This window comes from Rhinolophus hipposideros, assembly GCF_964194185.1.
Source record: "Rhinolophus hipposideros genome assembly, chromosome: 8".
Lineage (NCBI taxonomy): Eukaryota > Metazoa > Chordata > Mammalia > Chiroptera > Rhinolophidae > Rhinolophus > Rhinolophus hipposideros.
In genome coordinates this window covers 63,415,820-63,428,777 of record NC_138054.1, presented here as the reverse complement: position 1 = coordinate 63,428,777, position 12,958 = coordinate 63,415,820, and the positions used below count along the sequence as shown (strand labels likewise).

At 39.3% G+C, this 12,958-nt stretch overlaps 2 protein-coding genes across 16 annotated transcripts in view; one reads left to right on the top strand and one right to left on the bottom strand.

Moving 5' to 3' along the window:
• GPBP1L1 (GC-rich promoter binding protein 1 like 1) overlaps positions 1–8,183 on the bottom strand; it is a 52,503-nt gene extending 44,320 nt beyond the window's left edge. For 2 of the 15 annotated variants that reach the window (XM_081055178.1, XM_081055181.1), the window contains exon 1: positions 6,872–6,998. The gene's annotated coding sequence lies outside the window, so the exon portion shown is untranslated. Of the gene's footprint in view, positions 1–4,895; positions 5,007–5,504; positions 5,695–6,309; positions 6,563–6,871; positions 7,153–7,809; positions 7,960–8,043 lie in introns of those variants that run through there. The other 13 variants (XM_081055185.1, XM_081055183.1, XM_081055184.1 and 10 more) reach the window with 13 other exon arrangements.
• Positions 7,975–11,816, top strand: TMEM69 (transmembrane protein 69). The gene is made up of 3 exons (XM_081055191.1): positions 7,975–8,093; positions 9,481–9,619; positions 10,780–11,816. Exons 2-3 carry the CDS (start codon positions 9,578–9,580, stop codon positions 11,485–11,487), a joined length of 750 nt encoding a protein of 249 aa, XP_080911317.1. The 5' UTR covers positions 7,975–8,093; positions 9,481–9,577; the 3' UTR covers positions 11,488–11,816.
• Positions 11,817–12,958: the final 1,142 nt, after the last annotated feature.

The window sequence follows — 12,958 nt, the reverse complement described above, 5'->3', positions numbered from 1 at the left end:
TTTCACTTTATGGGTTAGGAGACCCTTAATAGAGACAGTAACAAACAAAATCTTCTAGAAAGAGCAAACTATATTAGCCAACTTTACAAATCAAGGTCCTTGGCTGAAAGAAACCATCTTTAGGTAGATTAAGCAGAAAAGAAATTTATCAGATACTGGGAGTTCAGAGAATGAATGAGAGCCTCCTTGGCTCTTGGCTAAGGTACAAAAACCAAGTAAAGCTTAGTCAAAACCACCAGCCAAGGTCACACCACAGGAAGAGTCTCTTAGGAAACTGCCCCACTAGACAATGAAATGGATTTGGAACTGTCCTTGCTTCTTTGCATTTCTCACTCCAAATCCAAGTCCCCAGTCAAGTGTATTTGAGCGGCACAGCTACCAGGAGTCCAGGACAGAAAGCATAAGATATGTGTATGTGTGTATGCATACAGTTACATGCACACAGCCTTTCCAGTTTCCTTTCCTACTAATAGTCATAAAAAAGGCAATATAGAAAAGTGGTTAAAATGGTAAACAGACAAAAGGAACAACAAAGGCCCACTTAATAGAATGTCCAACACAAGAAGCCTTTCAGTCTTTTTCTTTAGTAATAAACTAATCATTGTACCTTCTTTTGCTTCACTGCTACAGAAAACATTTCCTGAAAGTAATTTCCCAAAGTATAAAATTTTTAAAGACTAATATATGAATCCTTTCTCAGGTTAATGTCCATTCCAATGTTTAGTCAAAGGTCACAAACACTTGCAGCAACCATGCCTAAACACTATCTCACTAATAGAAATAGAATTTACAGAAATCAACAGTTCCAAACAAGAGAAGTATGATACATAAGTACATTATTTAATGCAATCTGACAGATTAAATTCTGGCTGTAAGATTCAGATAACTAAATGAATTAGATTTATACAAATATCTGAAACTAAGGTTTCAGAACCAGGAAAAATGTTTTTAAAGCATTTGCTCCAAAAGTCACTATATCAACCACACTACAAACAAGTTATGTATTCAGTAGTGATAACTTTTATCAAATATTGGCAGTTACACTGACCTGAAAAGGCCCCAGTTCCCTATGAATATAAGTAAACAGGCTATTTGTCACATTTAAAAACCTAAAGTTTTTATAATTAAGATTTAATAGTGACTACTGTATCACAAGACATACATTCTTACTTCAAGTTCATTTTACTTACGAGCATTTCTAAAAATCTCAAGAATAAACTTTGCTTCTCATCCAAACATTACTTTTAAGTTAGAAGAACAGACGCTAATTCTAGCTGGCTCTGCCATTTACTGTTACTTTGAGCAAGTCACTTCACCTTTTTGCTTCAAATCCTTATCTGTAAGTTGGAGACTGTTAGCAAGTTGATGATTAAATGACAATATATATCAAGTGTTAAGAATAATGCCAGGATGTTTTCCTCTGGGGGTGGTGGGGGTGGGAAGAAGTGCTGCCCAAAGTGAATACACAGTAAATGTTAAGAATAAAATGTTTTTAACAGTAGAAAGCAGTGAGGATAAACAATAGGGGGAAAATGCAGTTTTGACAAGAGAAAATTTCAGACCAAATAGGCTGAAGAAACTATTTACTAGTGACCAAAACCAGAAAACAAAAACACTGCAAACCCTGAATACTTAGCTCAATTTTGTAACACAATAAATATATACTAAAAAGAAAAAAGGATAGAAAACAAACTACCTGAAAAGTTAATATTAAATGGGGCCTGGGAGCAAACCAAATCTCCATTTTACAAGCATACGAAAGGAGGGCAAATAACTCATACAATACCTCTATGCTGTTCAACAGAGAAACTGCAAGAAAAAGATTCAGATGAGAACCACTGAACCAAAAAAAACAACCCAAAAGCACAGAATCACCTATGAAGTTTAGTCTTCTACGCACTCCTCCCTCCCCCGCAATCAAAACTCAATCCAAGCCTCTATATCCAACTACCAATTAACAGGAAATCAGGAAAATCTGAAATGTGGGGAAACTCTGCATGACACATGACCTGGTTTCTTCAACAAAGTGCAAGGAAAAAAAAACTCAGAAGAAACATACAAATTAAGATACTTGAAAGAACATCAGTCAATTACAGTGTGTGGGACCTGGATTCTGATTCCAATAAACCAGAAAAATCAACAGAAATGTAATATCTAAGAAAGAAAAACAAAACAAAAAAACTCCATTTGCAACGATCTGTTCAGATTTCACTAAATTTCACTCCATCAGATGGTCATTAAAGAAATTTAATATATTTTATTTACCAATTATGAAGTGTTTGTTATTATCAGTGTTTTAAGAACTCTACAAATATTTCACTTATTAACTACAACAAACCTATGAGAAGAAACTATTGACCCCATCCAACAGAGGAAGAAACAGGTACAGAAACCTCACCTACACCTCCCCCAAGGTCATAAAGCTGTAAGTGGCAATGCTGAGATTCAAACCCAAGCTATGAAGTTGGTGCCCTTAATTACCATACCATACTATCTTTCTACTTGATGTGCTGGGAACAGCACTTTGGAATCAGATAAAGCTGCCAAAATCCCCATCTGTCCTTATGTTATGCAAATTACTTAACTTCTTGGAATTTCTGTATACTCACTTATAGAAGGGCTAATATCCAATATTTTAAAGTGTTTAAAGAAAATAATGAGAGTATATATATTGCATTCTATTACAGCCTCTAGCTTATGAAGCCCACAATAAATGCTTCCCACTACCATTCCCATCATACTTGGTAAGACTACCGTGTTTTCCCAAAAATAAGACCTAGCCGGACCATCAGCTCTAATGCATCTTGTGGAGCAAAAGTTAATATTAAGACCCAGTCTTATGCTATATAAGACTCGGTCTCATAGTAAAATAAGACCAGGCATTAATATTAACTTTTGCTCCACAAGATGCATTAGAGCTGATGGTCCAGCTAGGTCTTATTTTTCGGGAAAACAGGGTAATTAAAAAATAGACCTAATAATTCATAAACACATATCAGGAACACTGGACTAGCTCTACCTTTTAATTAACTAACTAAAGAGCTCCCAAACCAAATATTCGACATAATTATAAACTTCCAGGATAGCAATGATTCAGAAAATTTTTCCTATAATGAAATTTAAACCTATAATCAGCAGAAACAAGAGTTTGCAATATAAATTCAAAGTATAGCCAACCTTAAATGAATTCGATTTTTTGAAAACAAAACAGTCCACACAAATAGACCTACTGCTCTCAAAGTGTACTAAAACTTTATCCTGGTGGTTAATATAAGGCAAAGCAGTAATATCATTAAGGAAGGAAGGTAAATTTAATGAGTAGGTTAAAAAACCAACTCCTTAAAGAAAGATAGCTTTCTATGTTGTTATTTTTGCACATACTTGTTGAACTACTAGTAAGTTCTTTGGTGGCAGGAATGTTTTATGGTCATCTAGGTATTCCTAGCCCCTAGCCCACTGAAAGTGGCACCATTGTACAGCCTTTAGTGTTTCTGAAAATGAGAATGATTGACCTGTATTGTCTGAAAAACAAAAAATAATTTGCCCAACAGATCAAGTAAAGGCTATTTGCTTTAGAAAAGGAAAATAATTATGAGAATTCTTTAAATATTTGCCTAGTATATTTGAAATCACCTATACAAATTCAATTTGTGTAAGATTAGCAACATTTTACCTTATGAGTTAAGATATACTTTTGAACAAAAGAAGTTCAGTTCCGCTAACTGAACTATTTTTCAAGCTTGATTGTAGTCAGTTTTTGGGGGGACAGATTTCAGTGAGAAATAAAAATCAGAGTTTGATTTACAAGTGATTTGAGCAGCTAGGTCTCAGCACAACCACATATCAAATTATAGACAATGGAACTAATAGTAATTTATGAGGTACCATGTTATCTATGCACCATCTACATTTTTTTCCCATCTATTTGAAAAATAATAAATACACACACCAAAATTTACCGTTTCCATAAACTACTTTTTGAGTCGGGGCCGTTAAAAATTTTTTGTGTCTCTCATCTTTCCAACAGCCTTATTTTCCAAGGTTCAAGGCAGCAGCCATAATGGTTAAGCACAATGACGTACAAACAGATTGCTTAGGTTGAATACAGGCTCTGCTACCTATTAGCTGGATGAGTCTCTGGACTTATTTTCCCCAATTAAAAAATGCGGATAAAACAGTATCTACCTCATAGCAGTAATAAAGTAATAAATATAAAGAAAGCACTTCGAGCAACCATGAGTCCCTGGCACAATCGAGTTATCACTGTTAAGTGTATACAACTTAACCATAAAACAAAGATATGCAACCTGCCGAAGTCTGATTCAGAATTGTGTTTTATCTTTAACTGCTCATTTAAAAATGAATTATAAGCAGAAGTGTGCCCCAGATTTCTTATAATTCAATACTTATTAAAACGGTTGTATGTGCCCTCCTCAGCCAAGCTTTTAAACAGCCACTGATGGAGAAAACTGGTTGAATTCATTCAAAATAAAAAGGCTTCCTAAACTAACACTTCCACCCCAAATTTCAAGAGCTCTGATAAGATACTATCCAGAATTAACTGAAAGAATATTTATATCAATATGTACAAACCGTTTTTGAGTACCTTGAAAAAAAATTTAAAGTCTCACCTAAGTTTATTAGTCCAGTAGGCAACGATGGCAAAACACAAAGAAACTGACTTGTAATTTCTATAAAGCACTTTAAATGGTTTTCTTTTCTTGTAAAACCACCAAAATAAGAAGAAAAAAATCCTAGGGGAACTGACAAAAATAAACTTTGGTGTTGAAAGAATGTAGGAAGGTAAATTGAAACTGACTCCATAGGGAAGATGACAGTTTATTTTAGCGTTAATCCCAAAGTTCTCATTCACAATTAGCATTTTATTATTTTACCTTTTAGACAGACTGCAACTTGAAACTCAAGCACCTTCCCAAACACTGAAGTTAACTGTTTCTGGTTTCCACTCTATGCCTTTCTTTTTGTTTTCGGCTAAACTTCTGGATCTTATGGTTAAAAGAAAAGGCAAACAAAAAGACAGCCTTTTGTTTAAAAGCGCACAACAGACACTCTACATCTAAAATTTGTTTTCACTTATCTTAAACTTACTCTTCTATTAAATCTCCCAAACTTAACAGCACTGATTCCCTTTCAAGTAGTACACATAAAAGACCTTAGAAAAGGCCAGCAGCCCACCAAATCACAAATCTAAGTCTATTGAAGACTACCAATCACTACTTTTAGATGGCATTTACACAGGAACGCGACTTAGGTTACTAAACTAAAACATGAGCCACCATTAAGTCCGCTTTTTTCCTAAGCAATAAATATCCAAGAGCAAATATTTCAACAAATACGACAAACCCACCTCGGAGCACAAAGTTGGCTGATAAAATTAACACCACAGCACAATTTAAAAACTATAAGCAATTAAAACCAAACAAACAAACCCCGCACCCACTCTTATGTAAACTTTTGGAATAAGCAAACTTCTTTAGCCTCACCTTTGTCTTCAAGAGCAAGGACTCTTCAAGACAAGACATCTATTGCAAGAAGACCAAAAGATCAAAAGATTCAGTTATTGTCCCGCTAGGAGAAACAACTAAAAATTTAAAGACATCTTAACGTATTTAAGTTACCGAAGCTCAGGGCACTTCCCCAAGCTACAGCCATTTTAGATTCAGCCTTTCTTTTGAATTTCACGGGGGTTGGGGGGGGTGGGAGGTAGATTTAAAACTGGAAAAAAAATCCTCGTTATAACATTTCAAGATCGACCAGCTTTTTTTCGGGGGGTGGGGTGGTAGGTGCTGGACAGACTTAATCCAAATCAACGAAAACACCTCGATACCAAGGAGAACCGGAACGTTGGGGGTTAAAGTCCTTTTCCCCTCAGATACCCCACATTTGACTTACACGATTATTTCCTCCTTAGATTTTCCTTTATTGGAAAAAATCCGCTGGCTCTAACTTAAGGAAAGAAAAAGAAACCCGTAAACCAAGTCACTCAACCACCAACAAGCCGAAACGCCTGGAAAGGAGCCAGAGAGCCGCAGGTGAGCGTTTCGACCCGCAGACCAAAGTTGAAGTAGGAGCACTCTGGCAGAGACACGGCAACGCTCGCGCTCAAAGCACTTCGCGTGAAATTAGGTGCCGGGTGCGAACCACAAGACTCGTGGGCTCCGCTCCCCCTCCACAAGCCGACATACACCCAACCACCTGTGTGAGAGCCTCCGTCAACTTGTTTTAATAGCCGGCCGGTCAGTCACCGGGCGGAGTCCCGCTCCGGGAAAACCCTAGATCCCCTATTACCCGGCTGTCCGGAATTCCCACTCACCGGGCAGCGGCCGGGCTACAGCTAGGGACCAGACGCGGCGTCTGAGGGCGCGCCCCCAGCTTCCTGATCCCACAGAGGCGGAGAGCCCACAACCATAACAAAGCTCTTCCCAAAATGGCTGCCCGGCCCACACCGCCCAGGAGGGGCAGAGCGGGTGGAGGGGGAGGAGCGACGATCAGCCCGGCCTCCCACAGTCCGACCCCACTTCACACACGCCCATCCACTCCTACCGCCCACAGGGGCGCACGCGCATGCGCCCTGTGCGGATGACCCTGCCTGCGCCCCACGCCGCCAACGCTCGGGCGCGTGAACGGCGGTTATTCCCTGCCCTGCCCCCTGCTCCTTTGATCTCTGCTCCAAGCAGGGGCCAGCGGGGTTTGGTAGTCCACTTTCTACCTCCCCGCCGAACATTAGGGCCTGGACGCGTGTTAATGAGTGTGTGGCCCGCTTTTCCGTGTCCCTTCGTGCTGCACCCTCCCATACCCCACCTGTGGGCAAGCACCCTTCTCCAAACTACCTCTACAAGTACTAGCATACCGGTTTCGCAGGAGCGTATGTTATCCGACTCCTCACCTTCCCTCGACTGTCCGTGTCGTTAAGACTCCAGTCCCCAGCGGGCCACACGGCCGGGCTCTGGAGAACTGCGCGACTGAGCCCGACGCGCTACCCGCTGGGAGTGGTAGTTCCGCCCGACGCCTGGCGTCAATCACCCAGCCTAGAGCAGGACGGATTTCGGGCCGCAGTGCCTTGGCGGAGAAGCCCTTCTCCGACCCAAAGTCTTACAGGGTATCGCACGACGAGAAGGGACACTGGCGCTGCTATGAAAGAGAAGGAAATAAAAGTGAAAGCATATCACGACTAGATGTGGTTACTATTACGAAAAATTCCCTGTGAGCCCTTCCTGCACGGGTAGCTAAACCACATGATGGCCGGCAACCAGGAAACTAGGCTACCTAGAATCCGGAGGAATAGAGGAACTGGCCAACGTGAGCCCCTTGTTTTCCTATTTGTTGTTTTCAGAAGGCCACTCCAATTGCCTGGTACTGTTTCCTTTGATAGACTAAAATGGATGCCCACAGAACGGACTTGCCCAAAGTCACATAGCCAACAAATGCAAGTTAGAGCAGAAGGAATGATCTAACTTAACGACCCCCTCCCTCTACAAGCCCAAGCCTCTTATCACATTTTTCATGGAAGTGAAAATCCTGTCCCTTGTGCTCTTCATTTTTAAATGAAGCTTCTAGGTCCCAGCAATGAGAATGGAAGTAGAAAGGTTTTTTTACTTCTTAAACAGTATTAGTTCAGGATCCTAATGCCCAGTGATGTGTCCCCTCTATCCTAGAAACACTATCGTTATGCAAAATAGGAATTTCAGAGATGACAATTTGGCCAAATCACACTTGGCCTACACTCCAAATCTCTCTAACCTTCCCCCACCACCATCATTCTGAGTTTTTACAGTGGTTGCACTCTACCTTCCCGAACTCTGCGGGGCAGATTCTGCTGGCTGAGAAACCTGGAATAGAGAGAAGCAAGGACCGTTCGGATTACCCTTCAAATACCGACTGTCACTAGAATTAGGAGAGTAAAGCCCAGCCTGGGAACCACTTAACGCTGGTCAAGTCCCCACCCGGACTCATTTTTTTCCATTGTCAGGAAGTGGGAGGACTATCTAACCCCACTTGCCGGAAGTGCCTTTTCATGGGTACCTGGATATTCTTGCAGCTTAGCTTCCCCTCTCCGGGCGCGAGGCTGGCAGGTAAGTAGCCGGGTAGCTGCCGGAGGTGCCAGGCTGGGAAGTGGGGCACTTAGGGTTAGGAGTAAATCGAGGCCGCGGGCTTTGTTGGGCAGTTTCCCGAGGATCCTTGCGTCCAGACTCCACCCCCTTACCTCAGGTTCCTGAGGCTTGCAGTTTGCAACTTTTTCTTTTGGGGTAGTGGAAATACTGAACGATGTCGCCTGAATTGAGCAGATTAACCCTTGGGTCTTTGTCCTTAATTAGGCTATTTCGCTTTAATACTGATGAGTTGGAAGACACATGTCACAGTGCATAGGGAATTCCGAAGGTGGAAGGAGCGCCAATTTTAAGTGGGACGGTGCGGAGGGCCCTTACACAGGTGATTCTGAGCAAAGGTGTATGGGCCCTGCAGATATGTGTCTAGGAGTCACTAGGTATGTGGTGGGTGTCATTTAAGATCTACTCAGAGGCCCTTGATAAACTCCCTACTTACTTACGAAGACATTGACTGGCATACAGGATTTTTCCACCCAGCCCTAAGATATGTGATCAAGAAATTAGTTCATTTAAAATTTTAAGCGGCAACTGTGGGGTTTGGATTTTTTAGACCCCTCAATTCTCCTGGTTAAGAATGGTACTCGTGTAGGACAGATCTGGATTCATATTCTCACTGAGCCACTTTCTGGCTGCTTATGTTAGGCAGGGTTCGTAACCATTCTCTCTTGTGTAAGGAAGGAATAATAGCTAACATTTTTTGAATGTTTACTCTGTGTCAGGGACAGTTCTCAGCTCTGTACATGTACTAACTCATTTAATTTTTACGACTCTATGTAGTTATTATAAACCTTATTTTCAAAGGTGAGTGTACTGTTGATAGCAAGATTAAGTAACTCGTCCAAAATCACATAATAAGTGATGGAGCCAGGATTCCAATTCAGATTGTTTGACTTCAAGTCTGTGCTCTAACTTAACCACCTATAGTTTCTCAGCACCAAGTTGATGAGGTATTGTGAGTATTAAATGAGTTAATGCATATAAAGTTCACAGCTAAATTGTATTGTTACTATCATTATTTTGAGCTGTAAACTCCTAAGCCAAAAAATAGATAACTAAGGGGAAGAAAGAGAATAGAGAGGCTATGACTTTTAGTTTTAAAAATGAGAAAACTGGCACTTCATGGAAACAATTTCCCCAAGATCACACAGCTGGGAAATGGACATTATCTGTAAAATCCAGATCTTCTCTGTGCATTACTCTTTTCTTTTCAGAGAAGCAAAGTATTTACTGTTTTTTTTTAAAACAATAATTGTTTTCAAAGGAAACTATATAGAAGAAATTCTCATGAGTTACTTTTAAAAAATTATGTATAAAATGAAAATAATTAAGTGACATTTTGTTTTGTACACAGCAACATGCTTCTGACTCAGCCTTTCCACTTAGCTATAAAAATACATTAATCAGAACTGCCTGGCATCTTCGTGAGCAAGACTTCATTAGGGCCCAGTATGCTTCATTTCATCCAGAAGTTTTCTCGAGCATCTTCAAAGGTTGGTTTATTCAGCAAATATTTGAGCACTACTTGCCAGGCATGGCTTGGCTGGGCAATAGCAATGAAAAAAATATACATATATCCTTATCCTCATGTATTCAAAGGGGGAGGGATACAAATAAGTAAAATATTTAATATGTCAAGTGCTAAGTGCTGTGGAGAACTATAAAGCAGGGAAAGAGGATAGGGAGTGTCAACAATAGACTTGGGATTGCACTTATAAATAGGGCAGTCGGAAGTAATGGAATGGGCCATGGAGGTAGCTCAGGAAAGAACATTCTAGACAAAAGGAAAAAAAAGGCCCCAAGATGGAATCATTCCTAGCATTTTGAAGAATTACCAAGATTCTTAAGCAACTGTTTCATTTTTTCTTTCATCAAACACTTTGAGTTACTGATGATCTGTTTACTAGTTGAAGTCTGGAATCTGCTCATTAAAGCACAGTATTAGCAGGAAAGGTTATTCCTTTGGCCATGCACTAGGAAAGGATTTCTTTTTTAAGGCAAAAGAAAAATAAATGGTTCTGGCTCTCGTGTCTACTCAGATAAGTAAACACACAATTTTAATTTACTGTGAGAAGTATAACGGAAGTACGCATAGAGTACTTACTTATAGGAGCATTAAATTAGATTGGAGAAAGTTTCAAGCTGAATTTTGAAAGACAAGTTCCCTAGATAGAAAAGTAGTAAGCTAGAATTCTAGGCAGAGACATGGAACTATGAAAAGTATGCGGTGTCCATAAAGCTAAATTGGAAGGTAGATTGCTTTTCTTTACATGCAATAGCATTCCTCCCTCCCCCACAATAATTAATGCAGCTGCTTTTGCAATTTATAAATAGAAGGGGCAGTTTAGAATGCCAAATACTAAAGTCCCAGTCATTACCTGTTCCTCTGAGAAATTTCTTTCACAGGAAAAGATTAGTGGTAGGCCAAAACATGACTGGTTTCTATTCAGTAGTTTCTTTTACATGTTGTATAGCCATTTAATAGTCTTAGCCAGCAGTAACATCACCCTATAGTCCAACCTTACTGTAAAGTTCGATGTGCTAACAGAAAGCACTTTGTTTTTATATTGTTCTAGATTGGGATTAACTAAAACATTTGGTAATTTTTTTTTTTAAATCTGTTTTTTGTATTCTGGTTCTATTTTCTCTATAGATGCTGAAGTACCCTTTCACAGTTGGACTAGGAGCCAGCAGAATAGAAACACTTTCTCTTAAGACATGTCTCCAGCAGAACTTTCCACCTTTGTTTCTGAGACCTTGGCCTTTCTCATCATTTCCAGTGTATATGAGCAAGACACAATACTATCATACTTCCCCATGCAGTTTTAAGAAGCAGAAGCAAGAAGTACTTCCATCCAGGCCACCAAAAACCATCACTTACTTGCCTGACAGCCCGAAGCCAGCATTATACATAATTCTGGCAGGTCTAATCCCTTTCATTGCTCCACCACTGGTCATGGTAATGACAAAGAGTTATATCCCCATATTAGCTTTTACTCAGATGGCTTATGGAGCCAGTTTCCTATCTTTCTTGGGAGGGATCAGATGGGGTTTTACTCTGTCAGAAGGTAGTCCAGCTAAACCAGACTTCCTCAATTTAGCTAATAGCACAGCTCCTGTTGTGTTTTCATGGTTTGCCTTCCTTATTTCTGAAAGGCTCAGTGAAGCTATAGTAACAGTAATAATAGGTTTGGGGACAGCATTACATGTTGAACTTTTTCTCTTGCCACATTACCCCAATTGGTTCAAAGCGCTGAGGATCGTAGTCACTTTAGTGGCCTTTTTATCATTTGTAATCACTTTACTAGTTAAAGTTATTTATCCAGAGAAAGGACCCAAGAGACCTGGTAAAGTGGAATAAACATAAAACTACTGTGTCGATGACGTTAGCATGTTGGCTACAAGCCTTGTAAAGGCTGTTTTGCATCTCTTTTTTCTACTTCTGTTGTTTAGCTCTTTGTTTCCAACCAATGGTAATTTATTATTCACATTATTTTTCATTTCTAGAAATCTTTATTTCATAGGAATTACGGGATCAACAGCTTGAAAATCCCTAACAAGTCTTTTTCATGTCATATTAGGTTACAGTTCTCATTCAATCTTTTTATGAATTATATAGTTGTCCACTCAAATATTTCAATGTTTTAATTACTTTGAAAAATGTAAGATAATAAAAAAAGATGAAAAATCCCTTTTGCTAGAGCCTTAAGATCACTGAAAAAACACACACATTCTCCCATTTCAAGAGGAAAACTTCACATCCATGAATGTCTGAAAATAATAGGTGGTTCCAGGGTGGAGTTTTCATTGCAGTTGTCCCTGGGAATTGCATTTCCAACCTCATTTTATCTGACATATAACCTAGTTATATGAGCTGAAAGAATCTCTGGCTCTAAAGTCATTTGGGAGCAGTGTCACAAGGGGAAATCATGTTTAAAGAAAAGCTGGACACATTTTCCAGTTGTTATCAGGGTATTTGGCAGAGTACAGACACAACTTATAACCAAACAGAACACCAGCTGGTCAAACATATTTAAAAGAATAAAGCCACTACTACATACAAATTTGGAAAAGTCAAGCTGGAGCCATCTTGATTGTTCTAACGAGTGGGGGTATCTAGTTTTACATGTTAGCTCACAGAGAAGCTTTTTTAAAACAGCAAAAGTATCACGTTGGGATTCTAACTTGAGAACTGCATCTTTTGAGATTCTTAGTTTCATAAAAAAAAAAAAAGCATTTTAAAATAGTGTAAGAATATAAATTAGGAAATGATAATTCCTGGTATGTGTTATCTTTGTATAAGTATTCAAATACATAATTTCATAAGTAAATTATATACATACGATTTCCACTCTAGTGGATTCTTGCTATGAAGAGATCAGCATCTAGAGAGGTACCTTGTTTTAAGGTATGAGAGTGGTACACCTGTTAATAAAGGTTGAATTGTGTATTAAAGTCCTAATTCCCAATAAGAATTTGACCTTATTTGGAGATAGGGTCTTTATAGAGGTAATATGGTTAAAATTAGATGATAAGGGTCGGCTGTAAGGTAATATTACTAGTGGTCTTATAACAAGGGAAATTTTAAAGACAAACACGCATACAGGGAGAATGCCATGTGAACGTGAAGATGGCCTTCACGTTCTGGAACAGATCTCTCCTCAGCCCTCAGAAGGAACCAACTCTACCAACACCTTGGTGTCAGACTTCCAGCCTCTGAAACAGACAATACATTCTGTTGTTTAAATTTCTATGGTACTTGGTTACAGCAGCCCTGTGCAAACAAATACACCACCATAAAGCTAGACATTGTTCTGATCATTGAGAAGCTT

What these genes read in the sequence shown, in the direction of transcription:
- TMEM69 (XM_081055191.1), top strand. Translation starts at nt 9,578, where the DNA reads ATGCTTCATTTCATCCAGAAGTTTTCTCGAGCATCTTCAAAG. An exon ending in TTTCTCGAGCATCTTCAAAG is followed by an intron (nt 9,620 to 10,779) that starts GTTGGTTTATTC and finishes TTTTCTCTATAG; the next exon opens with ATGCTGAAGTACCCTTTCAC.